At 53.3% G+C, this 26,998-nt stretch overlaps 1 protein-coding gene and 1 long non-coding RNA gene across 20 annotated transcripts in view; both read left to right on the top strand.

Annotated features, from left to right (window-relative positions):
* LOC128850214 (transcription factor 4-like) overlaps positions 1–21,571 on the top strand; it is a 79,043-nt gene extending 57,472 nt beyond the window's left edge. For 2 of the 10 annotated variants that reach the window (XM_054053205.1, XM_054053200.1), the window contains 9 exons: positions 64–128; positions 2,445–2,523; positions 7,305–7,381; positions 9,406–9,582; positions 12,401–12,536; positions 14,085–14,241; positions 17,328–17,557; positions 18,594–18,739; positions 21,148–21,571. In XM_054053205.1, the coding sequence (XP_053909180.1) occupies positions 64–128; positions 2,445–2,523; positions 7,305–7,381; positions 9,406–9,582; positions 12,401–12,536; positions 14,085–14,241; positions 17,328–17,557; positions 18,594–18,730 (1,058 nt within the window). In that variant the 3' untranslated portion in view covers positions 18,731–18,739; positions 21,148–21,571. The remainder of the gene's footprint in view (positions 1–63; positions 129–2,444; positions 2,524–7,304; positions 7,382–9,405; positions 9,583–12,400; positions 12,537–14,084; positions 14,242–17,327; positions 17,558–18,593; positions 18,740–21,147) is intronic. The other 8 variants (XM_054053207.1, XM_054053206.1, XM_054053203.1 and 5 more) reach the window with 7 other exon arrangements.
* A 17-nt stretch (positions 21,572–21,588) lies between these two features.
* Positions 21,589–25,188, top strand: LOC128850215 (uncharacterized). 10 transcript variants are annotated; one of them, XR_008447592.1, is made up of 5 exons: positions 21,589–22,007; positions 22,128–22,173; positions 22,264–22,331; positions 22,398–22,476; positions 22,578–24,256. It is a non-coding gene; the product is annotated as an uncharacterized LOC128850215 (long non-coding RNA). The 10 variants fall into 10 exon arrangements; XR_008447594.1 differs by adding an exon at positions 24,270–25,188 and having other exon boundaries at positions 21,589–22,173; positions 22,310–22,476; positions 22,578–24,143; XR_008447597.1 differs by having other exon boundaries at positions 21,589–21,745; positions 22,310–22,476.
* The last annotated feature ends 1,810 nt before the right edge of the window (positions 25,189–26,998 follow it).

Here is a 26,998-nt window from a genome sequence, read left to right as displayed (position 1 = left end):
GAGCAGGAGGAGATGTCCCAGGTGTCGTGTGGCATCTCCTGAGGCGGCCATCTTGCTTTGCAGGCGGCCGAGGGGGCGGAGCCGGCGCTTCGCAGACCGGAGACGCGTTGGGCAAAGCTCTCGCCTCTGTAAGGAACCATCGCCGTCGGCTCGGGGAGGGGGGGAGGGGCTCCTCCAGGAGAAGGTGACCCCACCACGGGGTGGGAAGGGGGAGAAGAAAGGGCGGGAGGTCCCCCCGGGGGCTCTGCGAGAGCGCTGCTCCGGCCGAGGTGTCCCCACCTCTTCCCTGGAGGAGTCGGAGGCCACTCGGTCACCTCCAGGTTCTCCAAAGACCACTTGAGTTATTTTCTGGGCAGAGTGGGTTCCTTTGAGTTCTCATGGCGGTTCGTTTGCATCTCATTTGCATATTCCTCCGTCGTCTCGTTAACGAGACCTCGAGGGAGGGGCCAAGAAGCCACCGTCCACGTTGGGGCAGTGCCAAACGCTCTCCCCGGTGGCCGCGTTGGAAGAACCTTCTCCTCGGAGCGGAGCGCCCGCGGCCGCTCCCCAGGGTGGCCACCACAAACCCGCCCCGAAGGCGGCATTCCGAGGGGCCACGTTCCAAAGGGGCCAATTCCAAAGGGGCAACCTTCGAAGGGTCCAAAGGGTGAACCTCCAAAGGGTCAAATGTCCAAAGGGTGAACCTCCAAAGGGTGAAACCTCCAAAGGGTCAAATGTCCAAAGGGTCAAATGTCCAAAGGGTGAACCTCCAAAGGGTGAACCTCCAAAGGGTGAACCTTCAAAGGTTGAACCTTCAGAACATCGAACCCTTTAAAGGTTGAACCTTCTGAACGTTGAACCTCCAAAGGTTGAACCTCCAAAGGTTGAACCTTCTGAACATTAAACCCTTTAAAGGTTGAACTTCCAAAGGTTGAACCTTCTAATGTTGAACCCTTTAATGGTTGAACTTCCGAAGGTTGAACCCTCAAAGGTTGAACCCTCAAAGGTTGAACCCTCAAAGGTTGAACCTCCAAAGGTTTTGAACCTCCAAAGGTTTTGAACCTCCAAAGGTTGAACCCTTTAAAGGTTGAACCTCCAAAGGTTGAATCATCTGAAGGTTGAATATTCCAAAGGTTGAGCATTCCAAAGGTTGAACCTTCTAATGTTGAACCTCCAAAGGTTGAACTTCTGAAGGTTGAACCCTCAAAGGTTGAACCCTCCAAAGGTTTTGAACCTCCAAAGGTTTTGAACCTCCAGAGGTTGAACCTCCAAAGGTTGAACCTCTGAAGGTTGAACTTTTTTAGGGGTTGAACCTTCTAAATGTTGAACCTCCAAAGGTTGAACCCTTTAAAGGTTGAACTTCCGAAGGTTGAACTCTCAAAGGTTGAACCTCCAAAGGTTGAACCCTCCAAAGGTTTTAAACCTCCAAAGGTTTTGAACCTCCAAAGGTTGAACCCTCCAAAGGTTGAACTTCCAAAGGTTGAACTTCCAAAGGTTGAACCCTTTAAAGGTTGAACCTTCTGAACATTGAACCTTCCAGAGGTTGAACCTTCTGAATGTTGAACCCTCAAAGGTTGAACCTCCAAAGGTTTTGAACCTCCAAAGGTTGAAGCCTTTAAAGGTTGAACCTCCAAAGGTTGAACCCTCAAAGGTTGAACTTCTGAAGGTTTTGAACCCTCCAAAGGTTGAACCTCCAAAGGTTTTGAACCTTCAAAGGTTGAACCTTCTTAATGTTGAACCCTTTAAAGGTTGAACTTCTGAAGGTTGAACCTCTTAAAGGTTGAACCTCCAAAGGTTGAACCTCCAAAGGTTGAACCTCCGAAGGTTGAACCTCCGAAGGTTGAACCCTCCAAAGGTTTTGAACCCTCAAAGGTTGAACCTCCAAAGGTTTTGAACCTCCAAAGGTTGAACCCTTTAAAGGTTGAACCTCTGAAGGTTGAACCCTCCAAAAGTTGAACCTCCAAAGGTTGAACCTCCGAAGGTTGAACCCTCCAAAGGTTTTGGACCTCCAAAGGTTGAACCCTCTGAAGGTTGAACCTCTGAAGGTTGAACCCTCCAAAGGTTGAACCTTCTTAATGTTGAACCTCCAAAGGTTGAACCTCTTAAAGGTTGAACCCTCAAAGGTTGAACCTCCAAAGGTTTTGAACCTCCAAAGGTTGAACTTCTGAAGGTTGAACCTCCAAAGGTTGAACCTTCTAAACATGGAACTCTTTCAAGGTTGAACCTTCTGAACATTGAACCTTCCAAAGGTTCACCCCTGGAGGTTGACCCTCTGAAGGTTAAACCTTCCAAAGGTTGACCCCCCGAAGGTTGCCCCCCCGAAGGTTGCCCCCCCCGAGGCCGCAGGTCCTTCCGGGAGTCGCTCGGGGGTTGCGTTTGGCGCTGGTGGTGTCCCGAGGGCCCTTTGGGGTGGCTCTGGCCGTTGGCTGATGGCTTTGAGATGACTTCTCTATCGTCTCTTGAAGATCTACTCTCCAGACCACACCACCACCAGCTTCCCATCAAATCCTTCAACTCCTGTCGGTTCTCCCCCTTCTCTCGCAGGTATTGTGGCTTCTATTTTACTCCACACTTCCCACCACCTCCTCCTCCTCCTCAGGCCAGGAGACACCGGCCTGGAGTTCCACCAGGACGGGGCAGCACCCGCTGGCACCTCCAGAGCCCCCGGGAGCTCCGTCGGACCATAGCTCAGGAGCTTCAGGAGCTCTAAAGGGCCACCTGACCACAACTCATGAGCTTTGAAGGTCCACCTGACCATAACTCAGGAGCTTCAGGAGCTCTAAAGGGCCACCTGACCACAACTCATGAGCTTTGAAGGTCCACCTGACCATAGCTCAGGAGCTTCAGGAGCTCTAAAGGGCCACCTGACCACAACTCATGAGCTTTGAAGGTCCACCTGACCATAACTCATGGACCTAAGGAGGTTTGAAGGTCCATCTGACCACAATTCATGAGATTTGAAGGTCCACCTGACTCAAACTTAGAGGTTTGAAGGTCCACCTGACCATAACTCATGGACTTAAGGAGGTCTAAAGGTCCATCTGACCACAGTTCATGAGGTTTGAAGGTCCATCTGACCATAACTCATGGACTTAAGGAGGTTTAAAGGTCCATCTGACCACAATTCATGAGGTTTGAAGGTCCACCTGACTATAACTCAGAGGTTTGAAGGTCCATCTGACCATAACTCGTGAACTTAAGGAGGTTTGAAGGTCCATCTGACCACAATTCATGAGGTTTAAGGTCCACCTGACCATAACTCATGAACTTAAAGAGGTTTGAAGGTCCACCTGACCATAACTCATGAACTTAAGGAGGTTTAAAGGTCCATCTGAGCACAATTCATGAGGTTTGAAGGTCCACCTGACTCTAACTTAGAGGTTTGAAGGTCCACCTGACCATAACTCAGGAGCTTCAGTAGGTCTAAACGTCCATCTGACCATAATACATGAGGTTTGAAGGTCCACCTGACCATAACTCAGGAGCTTCAGGAGCTCTAAAGGTCCACCTGACCACAATTCATGAGGTTTGAAGGTCCATCTGACCATAACTCATGGACTTAAGGAGGTTTGAAGGTCCACCTGACTCCAATTTCTTAAACCCCGAGACCTTGGAGAAGGCCTCTTGGCTTTCTGTGACCTCTTTCAGATGAGGTCCACCTCAGAAGGTCTCTTCTTTATCCACGAGCCCTGCTGAAGCTCCCCAGGTGTCCTCCAAGGCAACCAAAGCCACCAGGAGACACCGTGTCCCCAGTTCCCACCTCTCCGTGGGTTTTGGAGCCCACCAGAGGTGGAGAACCCGTGACCTCCAAACCCCCTCCCACGGGGCCTTCAAGTCCTCCACGACCTCCAAACCCCATTGCACGTGGTCTTCATGACCTCCAAACCTCATCCCACGTGGCCTTCAAACTCTCCATGACCTCCAAATCCCCTCCCATGTGGTCTTCATGACCTCCATGACCTCCAACCCCCATTGCACATGGTCTTCATGACCTCCAAACCTCATCTCATGTGGCCTTCAACCCCTCCGTGACCTCCAAATCCATTGCACGTGGCCTTCAAGTCCTCCACGACCTCCAAATCCCAGTCCACGTGACCTTCAACCCCTCTGTGACCTCCAAACCCCCTCCCATGTGATCTTCATGACCTCCAAACCCCCTCCCACGTGGCCTTCAACCCCTCCATGACCTCCAAACTCCATCGCATGTGGTCTTCATGACCTCCAAATCCATTGCACGTGGCCTTCAAGTTCTCCAAGACCTCCAACGCCCTCCCACGTGGCCTTCATGACCTCCAAACCCCATCCCATGTGGCCTTCAACCCCTCTGTGACCTCCAAACCCCCTCCCATGTGGTCTTCACGACCTCCAACCCCCATCCCACGTGGCCTTCAACTCCTCCACGACCTCCAACCCCCATTGCACATGGTCTTCATGACCTCAAAATCCCCTCCCACGTGGCCTTTAGCCCCTCCACGACCTCCAAACCTCATCCCATGTGGTCTTCATGACCTCCAAATCCATTGTACGTGGCCTTCAACCCCTCCATGACTTCCAAACTCCATCCCATGTGGTCTTCACAACCTCCAAACCCCCTCCCACGTGGCCTTCAACCCCTCCACAACCTCCAAACCTCATCCCACATGGTCTTCATGACCTCCAACCTCCTCCCATGTGGCCTTCAGCCCCTCCACGACCTCCAAACCCCCACCCATGTGGTCTTCACGACCTCCAAACCTCATCCCACGTGGCCTTCAACCCCTCTGTGACCTCCAAACCCCCTCCCACATGGTCTTCACGACCTCCATGACCTCCACACCCCATTGTACGTGGTCTTCATGACCTCCAAACCCCATCCTATGTGGCCTTCAGCCCCTCCATGACCTCCAAACCCCATCCCATGTGGTCTTCACGACCTCCAACCCCCATCCTATGTGGCCTTCAGCCCCTCCACGACCTCCAAACCCCCTCCCACGTGGCCTTCAGCCCCTCCATGACCTCCAAACCTCATCCCGTGTGGTCTTCATGACCTCCAAACCCCATCCTACGTGGCCTTCAGCCCCTCCACGACCTCCAAACCCCCTCCCACGTGGCCTTTAACCCCTCCACGACCTCCAAACCCCCTCCCACATGGCCTTCAATCCCTCCATGACCTCCAAACCCCATCCCATGTGGTCTTCATGACCTCCAAACCCCATCCCACGTGGCCTTCAGCCCCTCCATGACCTCCAAACCCCCTCCCACGTGGCCTTCAACTCCTCCACGACCTCCAAACTCCATTGCACATGGTCTTCATGACCTCCATGACCTCCACACCCCATTGTACGTGGTCTTCACCACCTCCAAACCCCCTCCCATGTGGCCTTCAGCCCCTCCACGACCTCCAAACCACATCCCATGTGGTCTTCATGACCTCCAAATCCCAGTCCACGTGGCCTTCAACCCCTCCATGACCTCCAAACCCCATCCCATGTGGTCTTCGTGATCTCCAAATCCATTGCACGTGGCCTTCAAGTCCTCCATGATCTCCAAACCCCATCCCACGTGGTCTTCATGACCTCTAAATCCCATCTCATGTGGCCTTCAACCCCTCTGTGACCTCCAAACCCCATCCCACGTGGCCTTCAACTCCTCCACGACCTCCAAACCCCATCCCACGTGGTCTTCATGACCTCTAAATCCCATCTCATGTGGCCTTCAACCCCTCTGTGACCTCCAAACCCCATCCCACGTGGCCTTCAACCCCTCCATGACCTCCAAACCCCATCCCACGTGGTCTTCACGACCTCCAGCCTTCTCCCACGTGGCCTTCAACCCCTCTACGACCTCCAACCCTCCTCCCCTGTGGTCTTCATGACCTCCAAACCCCATCTCATGTGGCCTTCAACCCCTTTGTAACCTCCAAACCCCATCCCACATGGTTTTCACGACCTCCAACCCCCATCCTATGTGGCCTTCAGCCCCTCCATGGCCTCCAAACTCCATCCCATGTGGTCTTCATGACCTCCAAATCCATTGCACATGGCCTTCAAGTCCTCCACGACCTCCAAACCCACTCCCACGTGGCCTTCAGCCCCTCCATGACCTCCAAACTCCATCCCATGTGGTCTTCACGACCTCCAAACCCCCTCCCACATGGTCTTCACGACCTCCATGACCTCCACACCCCATTGTACGTGGTCTTCACGATCTCCAAACCTCATCCCACGTGGCCTTCAACTCCTCCATGACCTCCAAACTCCATTGCACATGGTCTTCATGACCTCCAAACCCCCTCCCATGTGGCCTTCAGCCCCTCCACGACCTCCAAACCTCATCCCATGTGGTCTTCACGACCTCCAACCTTCTCCCACGTGGCCTTCAACCCCTCCACGACCTCCAACCCTCCTCCCCCGTGGTCTTCACGACCTCCAACCCCCATCCTACGTGGCCTTCAGCCCCTCCACGACCTCCAAACCCCCTCCCACATGGCCTTCACGACCTCCATGACCTGCACACCCCATTGTACGTGGTCTTCATGACCTCTAAACTCCATCCCACGTGGCCTTCAACTCCTCCACGACCTCCAAACTCATCCCATGTGGTCTTCATGACCTCCAAACCCCCTCCCACGTGGCCTTCAACCCCTCCACGACCTCCAAACCCCCTCCCATGTGGTCTTCACGACCTCCAAACCCCATCCCATGTGGTCTTCGTGATCTCCAAATCCATTGCACGTGGCCTTCAAGTCCTCCATGATCTCCAAACCCCATCCCACGTGGTCTTCATGACCTCTAAATCCCATCTCATGTGGCCTTCAACCCCTCTGTGACCTCCAAACCCCCTCCCATGTGGCCTTCAGCCCCTCCACGACCTCCAAACCCCCTCCCATGTGGTCTTCATGACCTCTAAATCCTCTCCCACGTGGCCTTCAACCCCTCCATGACCTCCAAACTCATCCCATGTGGTCTTCATGACCTCCAAATCCATTGTACGTGGTCTTCAACCCCTCCATGACCTCCAAACCCCCTCCCACATGGCCTTCAACCCCTCCACGACCTCCAACCCTCCTCCCTCGTGGTCTTCACGACCTCCATGACCTCCAAACCCCATCCCATGTGGTCTTCATGACCTCCAAACCCCATCCCATGTGGTCTTCACGACCTCCAACCCCCATCCCACGTGGCCTTCAGCCCCTCCCCCCCCCGGTGGAACCCCGGTTGGTTCTCTCCTGGGCTTTTTGGAGCCACCTGGAGGTGCTTTGGGAGCCGCTGTCTCCTGGGCCCGAGGGAGGGCCGTTTTGGGGTGTCCTCCTGAAGCTCTGGTGGTAACTGCCCTTTTGCTGTCAGCAGGCCCCGCTGGGTGGTCTCGCGGTGGAGGTCCAGCGGCGTCATCTCCTAATTATGAAGGTCCTTTACACTCCTTGGTACGTTGCCCTTTGGGGACCTCCTCCGCCGCCATCTTTCTCTCCTTCTTCTCCTCCATTTTCCCATCCATCTCTTCTCCTTCAGGTTCTTCATGACCTTTAGGGACCTCCTCTAAAGCTTTGGGTGTTCCACCTCGATGGTGGTGGAACCCTAAAGGTGGTGGTGGTGGTGGAGGAGGAGGAGGAAAGTGCGCTTTGGAGAAGTTGTGGTGGTTCTTCCATCTTGGGGACTGCACGGGGGGGGTCAAATGGCTTCTCCTGAGGAGAAACCATGGGGTGAGCTCACCTGGTGGCATCACCCACGGCTTCCAGAAGGAATTGAAGGCCAAGAAAGAACCGCAGAGGTTGAAGATCTCCTGGTTGAGTTCTAAAGGGGTTCCCCAAAGAGGTGGGATGGGAGATGGACCTCAAGGTGGGGTCTCACCTTCTCAGGGACCACCTGGAGGTGGTGTTGGCTTCCTCGGAAGCTTCTGGCAGGAAGGAGGTGGCCAGGGTGGGGTTGGTCCACCTCAGACCTTCTCCTGGTGGAGCTCGAGAGGTTCTTTAGGCGCTTTGGAGAGCGATGGGTTGGAGAAGGGACTTCCGGAAGGTCCACCTGATGGAGCTCAGGTTCCTCAGAGCCAGAGGATTGTCCTCTGGAGCTTCTCCTTCCATATTGGCTTGAGGTGACCAAGTCCACGTCTGGGAACCCCATCTGTAGAGCAGGAGGAGCTTCTCTGGTGGCTTCGGGGTGGGAGTAAAGCTTTCTCTGGTTGTCTCAGGGAGGAAGAGGAGCTTCTCTGGTGGCTTTGGGGTAGGAGTAGAGCTTCTCTGGTGGCTTCAGGGGGGAAGAGGACCTTCTCTGGTGGCTTTGGAGTGGGAGTAGAGCTTCTCTGGTGGCTTCGGGGTGGGAGTAGAGCTTCTCTGGTGGCTTTGGAGTGGGAGTAGAGCTTCTCTGGTGGCTTCAGGGTGGAAGAGGACCTTCTCTGGTGGTCTCAGGGTGGAAGAGGACCTTCTCTGGTGGCTTTGGGGTGGGAGTAGAGCTTCTCTGGTGGTCTCAGGGTGGAAGAGGACCTTCTCTGGTGGCTTTGGGGTGGGAGTAGAGCTTCTCTGGTGGTCTCAGGGTGGAAGAGGACCTTCTCTGGTGGCTTTGGGGTGGGGGTAGAGCTTCTCTGGTGGTCTCAGGGTGGGAGTAGAGCTTCTCTGGTGGCTTCAGGGTGGGAGTAGAGCTTCTCTGGTGGCTTTGGGGAGGAAGAGGACCTTCTCTGGTGGCTTCAGAGTGGGAGTAGAGCTTCTCTGGTGGTCTCAGGGTGGGAGTAGAGCTTCTCTGATGGTCTCAGGGTGGAAGAGGAGCTTCTCTGGTGGCTTTGGGGAGGAAGAGGAGCTTCTTTGGTGGCTTCAGAGTGGGAGTAGAGCTTCTCTGGTGGCTTCAAGGGGGAAGAGGAGCTTCTCTGGTGGTCTCAGGGAGGAAGAAGAGCTTCTCTGGTGGCTTTGGGGAGGAAGAGGACCTTCTCTGGTGGCTTCAGAGGGGAAAAGGAGCTTCTGTGGTGGCTTCAGGGTGGGAGTAGAGCTTCTCTGGTGGCTTTGGGGTGGGAGTAGAGCTGCTCTGGTGGCTTTGGGGAGGAGGCGGCTCTCCTGGTGGCCTCTTGCCGGGGTTGGGTTCCTTCGTGGTCGGTTGTCGCTCGGTGGAGGTGAGGAACCGCCCGGTCCTTCCTTGGGGGGTCGGTGCTGGGACTCCTCCGCTGCTCTCCAGGAGCTCCTCCGGGTGGTCCATTCCTGGAGGCGGTGGTGTCTCCACGGCTCTCGGAGATGGTTTCTCCTTCTCGGCCGCGTTGGGCGGTGGCCGTCGGCCCCACCTCGAGGAGGACGCGTGGTCATGAGGAACCATTGAACCCTCTTTTGCCCATGAAAATCCAAACCCGGTGGTGACCTCGGAGGTCTTCTCCTCTCCCCGACGGCCTCCGCTCGACCCCTGTGGAGAAGAAGAGGTCTCAACGTTGGGAGGAGACTCTGACGATGGTCTTCTCCTCTTTCTTCTCGCGCAGCAAAGCCGCATCGAGGACCGTTTGGAGCGCTTGGACGACGCCATCCACGTTCTGCGCAACCACGCGGTGGGGCACGGCGACGGCCACGCCCTCATGGCGCCCACCGCCAACGGCGCCATGGGCGGCCTCGGCGCCGCCTACGGGCCCGCGCTCCTCGCCAACCGCCACGGCCTCATGGTGAGCACGGCCACCAGCTCCTCCCCCAGCTCCTCCTTCACCCTCTGCCGCCATTCCCACCCAGGAGCTCCTCCCCCAGCTCCTCCTTCACCTTCCACCACCGGTCCCACCCAGGAGGTCCTCCCCCAGCTCCTCCCCGAGCTCCTCCTTCACCTTCCACCTCAGGTCCCACCCAGGAGGTCCTCCCTGAGCTCCTCCTTCACCTTCCACCTCCATTCCCACCCAGGAAGTCCTCCTTGAGGTCCTCCTTCACCTTCTACCTCTGTTCCCACCCATAAGGTCCTCCCTGAGGTCCTCCTGACCCTCTCCCTCCATTCCCACCCATAATGTCCTCCTTGAGGTCCTCCTTCACCTTCTCCCTCCATTCCCACCTATGGTCCTCCCTGAGGTCCTCCTTGAGCTCCTCCTCAAGATCCTCATTAAGGTCCTCCTTGAGCTCCTCCTTCACTTTCCACCTCCGTTCCCACCCACGAGGTCCTCCCTGAGGTCCTCCTTCACTTTCTCCCTCCATTCCCACCCATGAGGTCCTCCTTGAGCTCCTCCTTCACATTCCACCTCTATTCCCACCCACGAGGTCCTCCTTGAGCTCCTCCTTCACCTTCTACCTCTGTTCCCACCCATAAGGTCCTCCCTGAGGTCCTCCTCAATGTCCTCCTTGAGCTCCTCCTTCACCCTCTGCCGCCATTCCCACCCATGAGGTCCTCCTTGAGCTCCTCCTTCACCTTCCGCCTCCATTCCCACCCATGAGGTCCTCCTCAAGAATCCTCCTCAAGGTCCTCCTTCACCTTCTACCACCATTCCCACCCACGAGGTCCTCCCTGAGCTCCTCCTTGAGGTCCTCCTTCACTCTCTCCCTCTATTCCCACCCATAAGGTCCTCCTTGAGCTCCTCCTTCGCCTTCCACCTCTGTTCCCACCCAGGAGGTCCTCCTCGAGGTCCTCCTTGAGCTCCTCCTCAAGAATCCTCCTCAAGGTCCTCCTTCACCCTCTGCCGCCATTCCCACCCTTGAGGTCCTCCTTGAGCTCCTCCTTCACCTTCTACATCTGTTCCCACCCATAAGGTCCTCCTTAAGGTCCTCCTTGAGTTTCTCCCTCCATTCCCACCCTTGAGCTCCTCCTTCACCTTCCACCTCCGGTCCCACCAGGAGGTCCTCCAGGAGCTCCTTCATCTTCTACCTCCATTCCCACCCATAATGTCCTCCCTGAGGTCCTCCTTCACCTTCCACCTCTGGTCCCACCCTTGAGGTCCTCCTTGAGTTTCTACCTCCATTCCCATTGAGCTTCTCCTTCACCTTCTGCCTCCATTCCCACAGTTGAGGTCCTCCTTGAAGTTCTCCTTCACCTCCTCCCTCCATTCCCACCCATAAGGTCCTCCTTGAGCTCCTCTTTCACTTTCCACCTCCATTCCCACCCTTGAGCTCCTCCTGGAGTTCCTCCTTCACCTTCTCCCTCCGTTCCCACCCATGAGCTCCTCCTTGAGCTCCTCCTTCACATTCCACCTCCATTCCCACCCATGAGGTCCTCCTTAAGGTCCTCCTCACCTTCTACTTCCATTCTCACCTATGGTCCTCCCTGAGGTACTCCTTGAACTCCTCCTCAAGATCCTCCTCGAGGTCCTCCTTCACCCTCTACTTCCATTCCCACCCATAAGGTCCTCTTTGAGATCCTCCTTCACTTTCTACCACCATTCCCACCCAGGAGGTCCTCCATTCCCACCCATAAGGTCCTCCCTGAGGTCCTCCTTCGCCTTCTGCCGCCATTCCCACCCATGAGGTCCTCCTTGAGGTCCTCCTTCATCCTCTCCCTCCATTCCCACCTATGGTCCTCCCTGAGGTCCTCCTTGAGCTCCTCCTTCACCTCCTCCCTCCATTCCCACCCATGAGGTCCTCCTTGAGGTCCTCTTTCACTTTCTGCCTCCATTCCCACCCATAAGGTCCTCCCTGAGCTCCTCCTTCACCTTCCACCTCCATTCCCACCAGGAGGTCCTCCTGGAGGTCCTCCTTGAGCTCCTCTTTCACTTTCCACCTCCATTCCCACCCTTGAGGTCCCCCTTGAGGTCCTCCATCACCTTCTCCCTCCATTCCCACCCATGAGGTCCTCCTTGAGCTTCCACCTCCATTTCCACCCATGGTCCTCCCTGAGGTGCTCCTCCTTGAGGTCCTCCTTCACATTCCACCTCCATTCCCACCCATAAGGTCCTCCTTAAGGTGCTCCTTCACCTTCTTCCTCCATTCCCATCTATGGTTCTCCCTGAGGTCCTCCTTGATGTCCTCCTTGAGCTCCTCCCTGAGGTCCTTCTTCACCTTCTGCCACCATTCCCACCCTTGAGCTCCTCCTTGAGCTTCTCCTTCACCTTCTACCTCTGTTCCCACACATGAGGTCCTCCTTGAGCTCATCCTCAAGGTCCTCCTTCACCCTCTCCCTCCATTCCCACCCATAAGGTCTTCCTTGAGGTCCTCCTTCACTTTCTCCCTCCATTCCCACTCTTGAGGTCCTCCCTGAGGTCCTCCTTGAGGTTCTCCTTCACCTTCCACCTCCGTTCCCACCCAGAGTTTTCCCTGAGGTCCTCCTTGAGCTCCTTCTTGGGGTCCTCCCTGAGGTCCTCCTCAAAATACTTCTCGAGCTCCTCCCTGAGGTCCTCCTTGACCTCCTCCTCAAGGTCCTCCTTCACCTCCTCCCTCCATTCCCACCCAGGAGGTCCTCCTTGAGGTTCTCCTTCACTTTCCACCTCTATTCCCACCCTTGAGCTCCTCCCGGAGGTCCTCCTGGAGCTCCTGGGCGGTGGTGGGGCTGCAGGTTGTCCCGGTTGTGGCCCACAGGTGGGGTCTCACCGGGAGGACGGTGTCCCCCTGCGCGGGAGCCACGCGGTGGCGCCCAACGCCGTCTCGGGGCCGCAGTGTCCCCTCCCGACGGCCGCCTCGCCCGACATCAACCCCCCCCAGGACCCCTTCCGAGGTGAGACCTCCACCCACCGCCGGGGCCTTCATTGGGGGGGAGGGACCTTCACATCTGGGGTGGAGGGACCTTCACATCTGGGCTTGGAGGGACCTTCAGATCTGGGGGTGGAGGGACCTTCACATCTGGGGGTGGAGGGACCTTCACATCTGGGGGTGGAGGGACCTTCACATCTCGGGGGGGAGGGACCTTCACATCTGGGGGTGGAGGGACCTTCACATCTGGGGTGGAGGGACCTTCACATCTGGGGTGGAGGGACCTTCAGATTGGGGGTGGAGGGACCTTCATGGAATGGGTTGGAGGGACCTTCACATCAGGGCTTGGAGGGACCTTCAGATTGGGGTTGGAGGGATCTTCAGATCTGGAGTTGGAGGGACCTTCACATCTGGGCTTGGAGGAATCTTCAGGGTCTTCAAATCATGGGTTGGAGGGACCTTCTTGGAATGGGTTGGAGGGATCTTCAGGGTCTTTGATTATGGGTTGGAGGGACCTTTGGGTCTTGGAATGATGGGTTGGAGGGTTCTTCAGGGTCTTCAGATCATGGGTTGGAGGGTTCTTCAGGGTCTTCAATCATGGAATGGGTTGGAGGGACCTTCATATCATGCGTTTGAGGGATCTTCGAGGTCTTTGAGTCGTGGGTTGGGTTGGAGGGACCTTCGGGGTCTTTGGATCATGGGTTGGAGGGATCTTCATGGAATGGGTTGGAGGGACCTTCGAGGTCTTCAGTTATGGGTTGGAGGGATCTTCAAGGTCTTGGAATGATGGGTTGGAGGGTTCTTCAGGGTCTTTGGATCATGGGTTGGAGGGATCTTCGAGGTCTTCATATCATGGAATGGGTTGGAGGGACCTTCAGGGTCTTCAAATCATGGGTTGGAGGGACCTTCTTGGAATCAGTTGGAGGGATCTTCATGGAATGGGTTGGAGGGATCTTCAGGGTCTTTGATTATGGGTTGGAGGGACCTTTGGGTCTTGGAAGGATGGGTTGGAGGGTTCTTCAGGGTCTTCAGATCATGGGTTGGAGGGACCTTCAGATCTGGGGTTGGAGGGACCTTCGGGGTCTTCAATCATGGAATGGGTTGGAGGGATCTTTAAGGTCTTCATATCATGGGTTGGAGGGACCTTCATGGAATGGGTTGGAGGGATCTTGGGGGCCTTTGGAGGATGGGTTGGAGGCATCTGGAGGGCCTTTGGACGATGGTTGGAGGGATCTGGAGGGTCTTTGGAGGATGGGTTGGAGGGATCTTCATGGAATGGGTTGGAGGCATCTGGAGGGCCTTTGGAGGATGGGTTGGAGGCATCTGGAGGGCCTTTGGAGGATGGGTTGGAGGCATCTGGAGGGCTTTTGGAGGATGGGTTGGAGGCATCTGGAGGGCCTTTGGAGGATGGGTTGGAGGCATCTGGAGGGCTTTTGGAGGATGGGTTGGAGGCATCTGGAGGGCCTTTGGAGGATGGGTTGGAGGCATCTGGAGGGCCTTTGGAGGATGGGTTGGAGGCATCTGGGGGACCTTTGGAGGTCCCCGGTGGCCCTGGACGGTGGGTGGTGCGCAGGGCTGGGCGCGGGGCTCCCAGCGTCGTCGTCGGGAAGCTCCGAGATCAAATCGGACGACGAAGGAGATGAGAACCTTCAGGACCCCAAATCCACGGAGGAGAAGAAGCTGGAGGAGGACAAGAAGGAGCTCAAATCCATTACTAGGTCAAGATCTAGGTAACGGGCCACCCACGGGGGCCTCACGAGGTCCTCCTGGCCTTCCCCAGGGGTGGGGGGAACCCGCGGAGGTCTTCTCCTCCCCCAAGAGGACCTCAGGGGAGATGGTTCCAGAAGAAGCCACCTTTGGGGCTTCCAGGAGGCCCCAAAACTCAACGCTTTTAGATCTTGAGGGGCTTCTTCTGCCTCTGGAGAAGGCGTTGGGGCGGCTCAGGAGGACCTTTGAGCTCCTCTGAGCTCTCCGTCCATCCCTGGAGATGTTGGAGAGGCGCTTGGGTGGAGGTGGGTGGTGGTCTCCGAGGTCCCTTCTGGGGTTGTCCCACTTCAATTCCATGGAACGATGGAGGAACGTCCGGGTGGAAAAGGGGTTGAGGGACAGAAGGTCTTGAGAAGGTTCCTCACCAGTAGAAATGGGTCCGTGAGGTCTTTGTTCGGAGGTGGTGGAACTCCATCGTCACCTCTCCAGAAGGTTTCTTCTCAATGTAAAGGGTGGGTGGAGAAGGTCCTGGAGGAGGACACGGCCTCGGGAGGCTCCGGTGCCGCCGGACACGGCTGCGAGCGGTGGGATGGGTCGAGAAGAAGCGCTCCGAGCTCAGAAGGGAGAAGGTTGAGGTGGGACCTTGAGGAGAGACCTTCGGGAGCGCGAGGAGAGACCTTTGAGGAGGAACCATTGAGGAGGTTAAGGAGAAACCTTTGGGGACGTTGAGGAGAGACCTTTGAGGAGGCTGAGGAACCTTCTGGAAGGTTGAGGAGGAACCATTGAGGAGGAACCTTTGAGGAACCTTTTAGAAGGTTGAGCAGAAACCTTCAGGGGATGTTGAGGAGGAACCTTAGAGGAGGTTGAGGAGAGACCTTTTAGAAGGTTGAGGAGAAACCTTAGAGGAGGTTGAGGAACCTTCTGGAAGGTTGAGGAGGAACTTTTGAGGAGGAACCATTGAGGAGGTTGATGAGAGACCTTTGAGGAGGTTGAGGAGAAACCTTTGAGGGGAAACCTTTGAGGAGGTTGAGGAGAAACCTTTGAGGGGAAACCTTTGAGGAGGTTGAGGAACCTTCTGGAAGGTTGAGGAGGAACCTTCAGGGGAGGTTGAGGAGAAACCTTCAGGGAAGGTTGAGGAGGAGCCTTTGAGGAGGAACCTTTGAGGGGGTTGAGGAGAGACCTTTGGGGAGGTTGAGGAGGAACCTTTGAGGAACCTTTTAGAAGGTTGAGCAGAAACCTTCAGAGGACGTTGAGAAACCTTTGAGGAAGTTGAGGAACCTTCTGGAAGGTTGAGGAGGAACCATTGAGGAGGAACCTTTGAGGAACCTTCTGGAAGGTTGAGCAGAAACCTTTGAGGACGTTGAGGAGGAACCTTTGAGGAAGTTGAGGAGAGACCTTTGAGGAGAAACCTTCAGGGAGGTTGAGGAACCTTCTAGAAGGTTGAGGAGAGACCTTTGGGGACATTGAGGAAAGACCTTTGAGGAGGAACCATTGAGGGGGTTGAGGAGAGAGCTTTGAGGAGAAACCTTTGGGGATGTTGAGGAGAGACCTTTGAGGGGGTTGAGGAGAGACCTTTGGGGATGTTGAGGAACCTTCTGGAAGGTTTAGGAGAAACCTTCAGGGAAGGTTGAGGAGGAACCTTGAAAGAGGTTGAGGAGAAACCTTTGGGGACGTTGAGGAGAAACCTTAGAGGAGGTTGAGGAACCTTCTGGAAGGTTGAGAGGGAACCTTCAGGGGAGGTTGAGGAGAGACCTTTGAGGAGAGAGCTTTGAGGAGGAACCTTTGAGGGGGTTGAGGAGAGACCTTTTAGAAGGTTGAGGAGAAACCTTAGAGGAAGTTGAGGAACCTTCTGGAAGGTTGAGGAGAAACCATTGAGGAGGAACCTTTGAGGAGGAACCATTGAGGAACCTTCTGGAAGGTTGAGCAGAAACCTTCAGGGGATGTTGAGGAGAAACCTTTGAGGAGGCTGAGGAACCTTCTGGAAGGTTGAGAAGGAACCTTTGAGGAGGTTGAGAGGAACCCTTTGAAGAGGAGCCTTTAAGGAGGTTGAGGAACCTTCTGGAAGGTTGAGGAGAAGCCTTTGAGGAGGAACCTTTGAGGAGGTTGAGGAGAGACCTTCAGGGGAGGTTGAGGAGAAACCTTTGAGGGGGTTGAGGAGAGACCTTTTAGAAGGTTGAGGAGAAACCTTTGAGGAGGAACCTTTGAGGACGTTGAGGAGAAACCTTAGAGGATATTGAGGAACCTTCTGGAAGGTTGAGGAGAAACCTTCAGGGGACGTTGAGGAGAAACCTTAGAGGAGGTTGAGGAACCTTCTGGAAGGTTGAGGAGGAACCTTTGAGGAGGTTGAGGAGAGACCTTTGAGGAGGTTGAGGAGAAACCTTCAGGGGAGGTTGAGGAGAAACCTTTGGGGACGTTGAGGAGAGACCTTTGGGGAGGTTGAGGAACCTTCTGGAAGGTTGAGGAGAAGCCTTTGAGGAGGAACCATTGAGGAACCTTTTAGAAGGTTGAGCAGAAACCTTCAGGGGACGTTGAGGAGAAACCTTTGAGGAAGTTGAGGAACCTTCTGGAAGGTTGAGCAGAAACCTTCAGGGGATGTTGAGGAGAAACCTTTGAGGAGAGAGCTTTGAGGAGAAACCTTTGGGGATGTTGAGGAGGAACCTTTGAGGAGGAACCTTTGAGGAGGAACCTTTGAGGAGGAACCTTTGAGGAGGAACCTTTGAGGAGGAACCTTTGAGGAGGTTGAGGAGAGACCTTTGGGGAGGTTGAGGAACCTTCTGGAAGGTTGAGGAGAAGCCTTTGAGGAGGAACCTTTGAGGAGGTTGAGGAGAAACCTTTGAGGAAGTTGAGGAACCTTCTGGAAGGTTGAGGAGAAACCTTTGAGGAGGAACCTTTGAGGAACCTTCTGGGAAGGTTGAGCAGAAACCTTCAGGGGACGTTGAGGAGGAACCTTTGGGGACGTTGAGGAGGAACCTTAGAGGATGTTGAGGAACCTTCTGGAAGGTGTAGGTGTTCCCCCCCCCCCCGGAGTTGGCGGCGGCCATCTTGGCGGGGTTTGGCCCGCCCTCGCTGGTGGCCTGGCAGTGGAAGGCTCTTCTGGGTTGTCTCGCAGCAATAACGACGATGAGGATCTGACCCCGGAGCAGAAGGCGGAGCGGGAGAAGGAGCGGCGCATGGCGAACAACGCCCGCGAGCGCCTCCGCGTCCGCGACATCAACGAAGCCTTCAAAGAGTTGGGGCGGATGGTGCAGCTCCACCTCAAGAGCGACAAACCCCAGACCAAGCTCCTCATCCTCCACCAGGCCGTGGCCGTCATCCTCAGCCTCGAGCAGCAGGTCCGAGGTCAGTGGCCACCACCCGAGGGCCTCCTCCAGCTCCGAGGGCTCCATCCGAGGTCCTTCAGGGCTTGAGGACATCACAGGTGGTGCTTTGAGAAGGTCTAAGAACCTTCTGGAGCTTCAGTGCTTCAACATGGAGGGCTTTGGAGAAGGTGGTGGTGGTGGAGCTCCTTCGTGGTGGTCTCCAAACATGGGTTTCTCTCTCCAAGGAGGGATCTTGGAGGTCTTCCCCTCATGGGTTGGGGCGGAGGAACCTCGAGGAGGACTTTGTGGAGAAGGTGAAGCCGAGGAGGGACCTCCTCATGGGGGGGTTGGGGCTTCTTCTCCACCTTAATGGTGATCTTAGAGTGGACCTCAGTGATCTGGAAGGTCTTCCCGATGGTTCCACGGTTGATGGACACCATAATGGTGACCTTAGGGTTGGATTGGATGACCTTGAAGGTCTTCCTGATGGTTCCACAGTTGATGGACACCATAATGGTGACCTTAGAGTGGACCTCAATGATCTTCCCGATGGTTCTGTGGTTGATGGACACCATAATGGTGACCTTATGGTTGGATTGGATGACCTTGAAGGTCTTCCCAATGGTTCTATGGTTGAGGGACACCTTAATGGTGACCTTAGAGTGGACCTCAATGACCTTTGAGATCTTCCCAATGGTTCTGTGGTTGAGGGACACCATAATGGTGACCTTAGAGTGGACCTCAATGATCTTTGAGGTCTTTCCAATGCTTCTATGGTTGACAGACACCATAATGGTGACCTTAGAGTGGACCTCAATGATCTTGAAGGTCTTCCCAATGGTTCCACAGTTGATGGACACCATAACGGTGACCTCAGAGTGGACCTCAATGATCTTGAAGGTCTTCCCAGTGGTTCCACATGGAGGAAGCCCTTCTCGAAGCTCTCCAGAGAGGTGGAGACCCCATCGTTGCTTTCCAACCCCTTTGAGATGTTCTTCAAGAGCTCTTGGAGGAGCTCAGAGGAGCTTTGAGGTCTTCTCCACTCTCTGATGGGGTTCTTTTTTGGTGGTCCCCAGAACGCAACCTGAACCCGAAAGCCGCGTGTCTCAAACGGAGAGAAGAAGAGAAGGTCTCCTCAGATCCTCCACCGCTCTCGCTGGCGGGACCTCACCCCGGCATGGGAGACGCCTCCAACCACATGGGACAGATGTAGAGAGAGGAGGTGAGGACCAACGCCACCGGGGTTGGGACAGGGGTTGGGGAGGAGATCCACCAGGAGGAACCATCTGCCAGTGCTTCTGTGGTTGAGGGACACCATAAAGGTGACCTTAGAGTGGACCTCAATGACCTTCCCAATGGTTTTATGGTTGATGGACACCATAATGGTGACCTTAGAGATGGATTGGATGACCTTGAAGGTCTTCCTGATGGTTCTATGGTTGATGGACACCATAATGGTGACCTTATGGTCAACCTGAATGACCTTCAAGGTCTTCCCAATGCTTCTATGGCTGAAGGACACCATAATGGTGACCTTTAAGTTGGATTGGATGACCTTCAAGGTCTTCCTGATGGTTCTATGGTTGATGGACACCATAATGGTGACCTTAGAGTGGACCTCAATGACCTTCAATGTCTTCCCCAACGCTTCCACAGTTGATGGACACCATAATGGTGACCTTAGAGTGGACCTCAATGACCTTTGAGGTCTTCGCCAACACTTCCACAGTTGATGGACACCATAATGGTGACCTTAGGGTTAAATTGGATGACCTTCAAGGTCTTCTCAGTGGTTCTATGGCTGAAGGACACCATAATCGTGACCTTAGAGTGGACCTCCATGACCTTCAAGGTCTTCCCCAACGCTTCCACAGTTGAGGGACACCATAACGATGACCTTAGAGTGGACCTCAATGACCTTCAAGGTCTTCCCCAATGCTTCCACAGTTGATGGACACCATAATGGTGACCTTAGAGATGAATTGGATGACCTTCAAGGTCTTCTCAGTGGTTCTATGGCTGATGGACACCATAATGGTGACCTTAGAGTGGACCTCAATGATCTTCAAGGTCTTCTTAATGCTTCTATGGCTGAAGGACACCATAATGGTGACCTTTAAGTTGGATTGGATGACCTTCAAGGTCTTCTCAATGGTTCTGTGGTTGATGGACACCATAACGATGACCTTAGAGTGGACCTCAATGACCTTCAAGGTCTTCTCCAACGCTTCCACAGTTGATGGACACCATAATGGTGACCTTTAAGTTGGATTGGATGACCTTCAAGGTCTTCTCAATGGTTTTATGGTTGATGGACACCATAGTGGTGACCTTAGAGTGGACCTCAATGACCTTCAAGGTCTTCCCAATGCTTCTATGGTTGAAGGACACCATAATGGTGACCTTATGGTCAACCTGAATGACCTTCAAGGTCTTCCAAATGGTTCCACAGTTGAGGGACACCGTAATGGTGACCTTAGAGTGGACCTCAATGATGTTGAAGGTCTTCCAAATGGTTCCACGGTTGATGGACACCATAATGGTGACCTTAGAGTTGGATTGGATGACCTTCAAGGTCTTCCCAATGCTTCTATGGTTGAAGGACACCATAATGGTGACCTTAGAGTGGACCTCAATGACCTTGAAGGTCTTCCCCAACGATTCCACAGTTGATGGACACCGTAATGATGACCTTAGAGTGGACCTGAATGACCTTTGAGGTCTTCTCCAACGCTTCCACAGTTGATGGACACCATAATGGTGACCTTAGAGATGAATTGGATGACCTTCAAGGTCTTCTCAGTGGTTCTATGGCTGATGGACACCATAATGGTGACCTTTAAGTTGGATTGGATGACCTTCAAGGTCTTCTCAATGGCTCTATGGTTGATGGACACCATAATGGTGACCTTAGAGTGGACCTCAATGACCTTTGAGGTCTTCCCCAACGCTTCCACAGTTGATGGACACCATAACGATGACCTTACAGTGGACCTCAATGATCTTGAAGGCCTTCACAGTGCTTCTGTGGTTGAGGGACACCATCATGGTGACCTTAGAGTGGGATTGGATGACCTTCAAGGTCTTCCCAATGGTTCCATGGCTGAAGGACACCATAATGGTGACCTTAGAGTGGACCTCAATGACCTTCAAGGTCTTCCCAATGCTTCTATGGTTGAAGGACACCATAATGGTGACCTTAGAGTGGACCTCAATGACCTTTGAGGTCTTCCCCAACGCTTCCACAGTTGATGGACACCATAATGGTGACCTTAGAGTGGACCTCAATGACCTTCAAGGTCTTCCCAAACACTTCCACAGTTGATGGACACCATAATGGTGACCATAGAGTTGGATTGGATGACCTTGAAGGTCTTCTCAATGGCTCTATGGCTGATGGACACCATAATGGTGACCTTATGGTCAACCTGAATGACCTTGAAGGTCATCCAAATGCTTCCACAGTTGATGGACACCATCACGATGACCTTCGAGTGGACCTCCATGACCTCGAAGGTCCTCCCACTGCCCCCGTGGTTGATGTCCCCCATACCGTTGGGATCAGATGATCTCCGAGGGCTTTTTCCCCCCTCCTCACGATGTCCTCTCCTCCTCCTCCTTCTCCTCCAGGGCCGTGGTGACCCCTTGGTGGTGGCAACGGAGATGTCCACTTCCTCCTCTCCTCCTCCTCCTCTCCTCCTCCTCCCCTGGAAGATGGGACAGCGGCCGCGGTGGCCAAAGAGGTCCTCCCAGACCTCCCCTGGAGGACAAAGCGGAGGTTTTTTTTGTTGTGCCTCAAAAGTTCTTCTTTGGTTTTTTTTTTGGGGGTTTATTTTGGAGTTTTTTTTTTTTTTTTCTTTCATTTTTGGGGGAAAAAAAAAACCACAAAAAAAACTGAAAATAAAACCCCAAAATGAGAAGAAAACGGTGGAGAAAAAACAAAAAAGAATGGAATTGAGGGCGACCGCGATGAGAAAATGGACCTCAAACTCCAAAGGAGTGGCGAAAAACCACCCCCGGAACGGCCGGCGTCGCCGGGGGTCCTCAGGAGGGGGTCCTCAAGAGGGGGTCCTCAAGAGGGGTTCCTCAAAGGTTCCTCAAGAGGTTCTCAGAGGTTCCTCAAGGGGTTCTTCAAAGGGTTCTGAGGTTCCTCAAGGGGTTCCTCAAGGGGTTCCTCGAGGGGTTCTCAGAGGTTCCTCAAGGGGTTCTTGGAGGTGTTCCTCAAGAGGTTCCTCAAAAGGTTCCTCAAGGGGTTCTCAGAGGTTCCTCAAAGGGTTCTTGGAGGTTCCTCAAGGGGTTCCTCAAGAGGTTCCTCAAGGGGTTCCTCAAAAGGTTCCTGAAGGGGTTCCTCAAGGGGTTCTCGGAGGTTCTGAGGGGTTCCTCAAGGGGTTCCTCAAGGGGTTCCTCAAAAGGTTCTCAGAGGTTCCTCAAGGGGTTCTCGGAGGCTCTGAGGGTTTCCTCAAGAGGTTCCTCAAGGGGTTCCTCAAGGGGTTCTCAGAGGTTCCTCAAAGGGTTCTCAGAGGTTCTGAGGGGTTCCTCAAGAGGTTCCTCAAGGGGTTCCTCAAAGGGTTCTTGTAGGTTCCAAGGGGCTCCTCAAAAGGTTCTTGGAGGTTCCTCAAGGGGTTCCTCAAGGGGTTCTCAGAGGTTCCTCAAAAGGTTCCTCAAGGGGTTCCTCAAAGGGTTCTTGTAGGTTCCAAGGGGCTCCTCAAAAGGTTCCTCAAAGGGTTCCTCAAGGGGTTCTCAGAGGTTCCTCAAAAGGTTCCTCAAGGGGTTCTTGGAGGTTCCTCAAAAGGTTCCTCAAGGGGTTCTCAGAGGTTCCTCAAAGGGTTCTTGGAGGTTCCGAGGGGTTCCTCAAGAGGTTCCTCAAGGGGTTCTCAGAGGTTCCTCAAGAGGTTCTTGGAGGTTCCATGAGGGGTTCCTCAAGGGGTTCTCAAAAGGTTCCTCAAAGGGTTCTCAGAGGTTCTGAGGGGTTCCTCAAGAGGTTCCTCAAGGGGTTCCTCAAGGGGTTGTCAGAGGTTCCTCAAAGGGTTCTCGGAAGTTCCTCAAAAGGTTCCTCAGAGGTTCCTCAGGGGTCCTTTAAGGGGTTCCTTGAGAGGTTCCTCAAGGGGTTCCAAGAGGTTCCTCAAGGGATTCCTTGAGAGGTTCCTTGAGAGGTTCTCAGAGGTTCCTCAAGGGGTTTCTGGGGGTTCCTCAAGGGGTTCCTCAAGGGGTTCCTCAAGAGGTTCTCAGAGGCTCCTCAAGATGTTCCTCAAGAGGTTTCTGGGGGTTCCTCCCGGGGTTCCTCCCTCGGCGCCGGTGGGGCGGTCGGTGCGTCATCGTCGTTGTCGTCGGTGGTGGTGGTGGAGCCGTTCCCGGAGGGGTTGAAGGCCGCGATGGACCCTTTGTCCAAAAACAAAGCCGAGAAATAGAGAAATATATATATAAAAGATATATGAGAAATTTAGTGACTTCTTCTGGAGAAGCTGTGGTGGTCCTTCTCCTCCTCCCTCATCTTTGCCCCCTTTTTTGTTGGACCTTCTCCGAAGCACCACCAGAAGATGCCCCAAAAAGCGGCGCTTTGTCCTCCTCCGCTTTGGACGTTTCTCCTCAGCGGTCACCGCAGGAGACGTTTCTGATCTTCTCCACCGGTGGAGCTCTCCAAAGGACCTCCTCGACGGTCGTTTCGCCCTCGGAATGAAGGTGGAGAGATGGTTTCTTTTGGTCTTCAGACGCTTGTGGAGATGTCCCACTCTTTCCTTGGGCTTCTGAGGAGCTCTGAGGAGCTCTGAGGTCCACTCTGTTGTTACCGTTGTGCCTTTCTAACGCCGTCACGCGGAGCCCGACGGGACTTGGGACATCCCACCGCCCTCCTTGGACCTCCTGGAGGTGGTGGATACGTGGTTATGGGGTTGAGTTGGGTCTTCGGTTGTCTCCACGGGACCGAATCTCAACGGTGTTTCTTTCTTGAAGACCATTGGTGGTGTCCTCCAAAGGCGACGTCGCACTTCGTTCGCCACTGAGAAGGTGACGGCTCCGACCGAGGTGGACCTGGAGCTCCTCCTCTTCCGAGAAGACCTCAATCCACCCTCTTTCCCACAAGGGGTGGACTTCATGGTGGAAAGAGGTATCTCAGCGACCTTCTGGCCCTCAAATCAGCCCTTCTCAGCCCTCTGAGGACAACTCCTTCTCCAGGAGGTCCTTCCAAGCTCTCCACGGTGATTCCATGGTCCCATCCGCTCTCCTGAGGTCCTTCTCGATGGTCTCATCCACTCTCCTGAGGTTCTCGATGGTCCCATCTGCTCTCCTGAGGTCCTTCTCGATGGTCTCATCCGCTCTCCTGAGGTTCTCAGTGGTCCCATCCACTCTCCTGAGGTCCTCAGTGGTCCCATCTGCTCTCCTGAGGTCCTTCTCGATGGTTTCATCCGCTCTCCTGAGGTCCTCAATGGTCTCATCTGCTCTCCTGAGGTCCTCAATGGTCCCATCCACTCTCCTGAGGTCCTCAATGGTCCCATCTGCTCTCCTGAGGTCCTCCTCAATGGTCTCATCCGCTCTCCTGAGGTCCTCAATGGTCCCATCCGCTCTCCTGAGGTCCTTCTCGATGGTCGGAGAGGGACAGTTTGTCCATTATGACACAACGAGCGCTGAAGGTGACGGTTCTCCACCTGAAGGTGATGGATCTCCACCTGAAGGTGACGGTTCTCCACCTGAAGGTGATGGATCTCCACCTGAAGGTGGTGGTTCTCCACCTGAAGGTGATGGATCTCCACCTGAAGGTGGTGGTTCTCCACCTGAAGGTGGTGGTTCTCCACCTGAAGGTGGTGGTTCTCCACCTGAAGGTGGTGGATCTTCAGCCTCTTTGAGGTCCAAGTCCTCCTCCTCGTTTCTACTCAACGCTGGAATCCACCCTTTGAGGGTCTCCGACCTCATCCGAGCGGTGCTCAACCCCACCAGAAGGTCTGAAGAACCCAAAGCTCTGAAGATCTCACTTTGAAGGTTCTTTCCTCCAAAGCTCTGAAGACCAAAACGTGGTTGAAAGTTCTCCAAACTCATCGCTACGTCCCAGAGCGGTGGAAACTGAGGAGAAACCGTGGTCCTTGGGATGGTCCAGCGCTGAAGAAACCACCGTTGAGGTGAAGAAGACCTCAGGTTGCGATGGTGATGGTCCTGGAGGTGGAGGAGACGCTCTCCAAGAGGCGCTGAGGAGCTCTGGGTTGGTTTCTCCTCTTGAGAAGGTCTTAAAGGCTTTGTGGAGGCGGTTCTTGGGTGGTGGAGACATCTCAGCTGCTTCCTCCGAAGGGGTTGAGACAATCCCTGAAGGTTCTTCCAAGAAAAAAAAGAAGGAAATGGGAATTTCGGAGCCATTTTTGGACCTTCTCCACCTCAAAGGCGCTGCGTGGAGAACATCTCCGAGATGGAAAGAAGGGCTCCATCCTCGCCGTGACGTGAGTTGAGGCTTCCGAGGGTTTTCCGCTGCGTCGGAATGAGAGATCCTTTGGGATTGGAGGTTCTGGAGAAGGAGTTGAGAAGGTGTCTTCTGCGCCGGTGGGAGAGGAACCGCCCGCGTCCCCTCGTGGCCTTCACGACGTCCCCCGAAAGGCGCCCACTCAGTGCCTCCCTTTTGGTTGTGCTTTGCTTTTTGCTACAAAAAATACTACAAAAAAAACCCGGAATCCCCCGAAAAGGGGTTAAAAACCCCCAAAAAAGTGGAATTTCTGAGGGAAAAAGTCTTATATTTGGCGATTTTGGGGGTTTTTCTACGGCGGAGATGGGGGTGGAGAGAGGAGAGAGGAGGGGGAGCGGCGGGTGGTGCGGGGGGGTGGGGGGGGTGCGGCCGAGAGGAGGGGAGAAAGGGGGGAAAAGGGGGAAGGAAAATGGTGGGAAAATGGCAAAGAAGTGCGGAAAAGAGCGGGAAAAGGGAAATAGTGGAAAATATTGGGAAATATTGGAAAATGTTGAAAAATGTTGAAAATATTGGAAAATGTTGAAAAATATTAAAAAACTTGGAAAATATTGAAAAATTTGAAAAATGTTGAAAATATTAGAAAATTTTGAAAAATTTTGAAAAATTTGAAAAATTTCGAAAAATTTTGAAAAATTGGAAAAATTTTGAAAAATGTTGAGAATACTGGAAAATTTTGAAAAATATTGAAAAATATTGAAAAATGTTGAAAAATATTGAAAATGTTGGAAAATTTTGAAAAGTATTGAAAAATTTGGAAAATATTGAAAAATTTTGAAAAATGTTGAAAAATTTGGAAAATTTTGAAAAATATTGAAAAATTTGGAAAAATATTGAAAATATTGGAAAATGTTGAAAAATTTTGAAAAATATTGAAAATATTGGAAAATGTTGAAAAATATTGAAAAATTTGGAAAATATTGGAAAATTTTGAAAAACATTGAAAAATTTGAAAAATTTGGAAAATATTGGAAAATATTGAAAAATACTGAAAAATATTGGAAAATGTTGAAAATATTGAAAAATGTTGAAAAATATTGAAAAATATTGAAAATATTGAAAAATTTTGAAAAATATTGAAAAATACTGAAAATTATTGAAAATACTGAAAAATATTCAAAAATACTGAAAAATATTGGAAAATATTGGAAAAAAAAAATCCCAGAAAGTGTTGGAAACTGTTGGGAAAAGTGTCGAAAGGTGTTGGGAACTGTTGAGAAGTGTTGAAAAATAGTGAAAAACTGTTGGAAAATATTGAAAAAAAAATATTGAAAAAATATTGAAAAAAGCAAAAATGGTGAAAAAAAAAGAGAAGTGAAAATTTGTTACTTTCTTTGAAGTATTTCAAAGGCGGTGATTTGTGTCGGGGGGAAAAGGGGGGGGTTGGGAAACGTGGGTGTGAGGGGAAAAGGGGCGGAAAAGGGGGGAAAAAGGCGGGAAAACGGGGGAGAGAAAAGGCGGGGAAAGGGAAAAAGGAGGGAAAAGGGGGAAAAAGGCGGGAAAAGGGGGAAAGAGGCGGGAAAAGGGGGAAAGAGGCGGGAAAAAGGGGGAAAGAGGCGGGAAAAAGGGGGAAAGAGGCGGGAAAAGGGGGGAAAGAGGCGGGAAAAGGGGGAAAGAGGCGGGAAAAAGGGGGAAAGAGGCGGGAAAAGGGGGAAAGAGGCGGGAAAAAGGGGGAAAGAGGCGGGAAAAGGGGAAAAAGGCGGGAAAAGGGGAAAAAGGGGGAAAGGCGGGAAAAAGGGGGAAAACAGTGGGAAAAGGGGGAAAAAGGCGGGAAAAGGGGGAGAAAAGGCGGGAAAAAGGTGGGAAAAGGAGGAAAAAAGGCGGGAAAAGGGGGAAAAAAGGCGGGAAAAGGGGGAAAAAAGGCGGGGAAAGGGAAAAAAGGCGGGAAAAAGGCAGGAAAGGGGGGAAAAGGGAAAAAAGGTGGGAAAAGGAGGAAAAAGGTGAGAAAAGGGGGAAAAAAGGCGGGAAAAGGGGGAGAGAAAAGGAGGAAAAAAGGCGGGAAAAGGGGGAAAAAGGCGGGAAAAGGGGGAAAAATGGCGGGAA

This window comes from Cuculus canorus, chromosome W (genome assembly GCF_017976375.1).
Source record: "Cuculus canorus isolate bCucCan1 chromosome W, bCucCan1.pri, whole genome shotgun sequence".
Taxonomy (NCBI): domain Eukaryota; kingdom Metazoa; phylum Chordata; class Aves; order Cuculiformes; family Cuculidae; genus Cuculus; species Cuculus canorus.
This window is presented reverse-complemented; position numbering and strand designations above follow the sequence as displayed.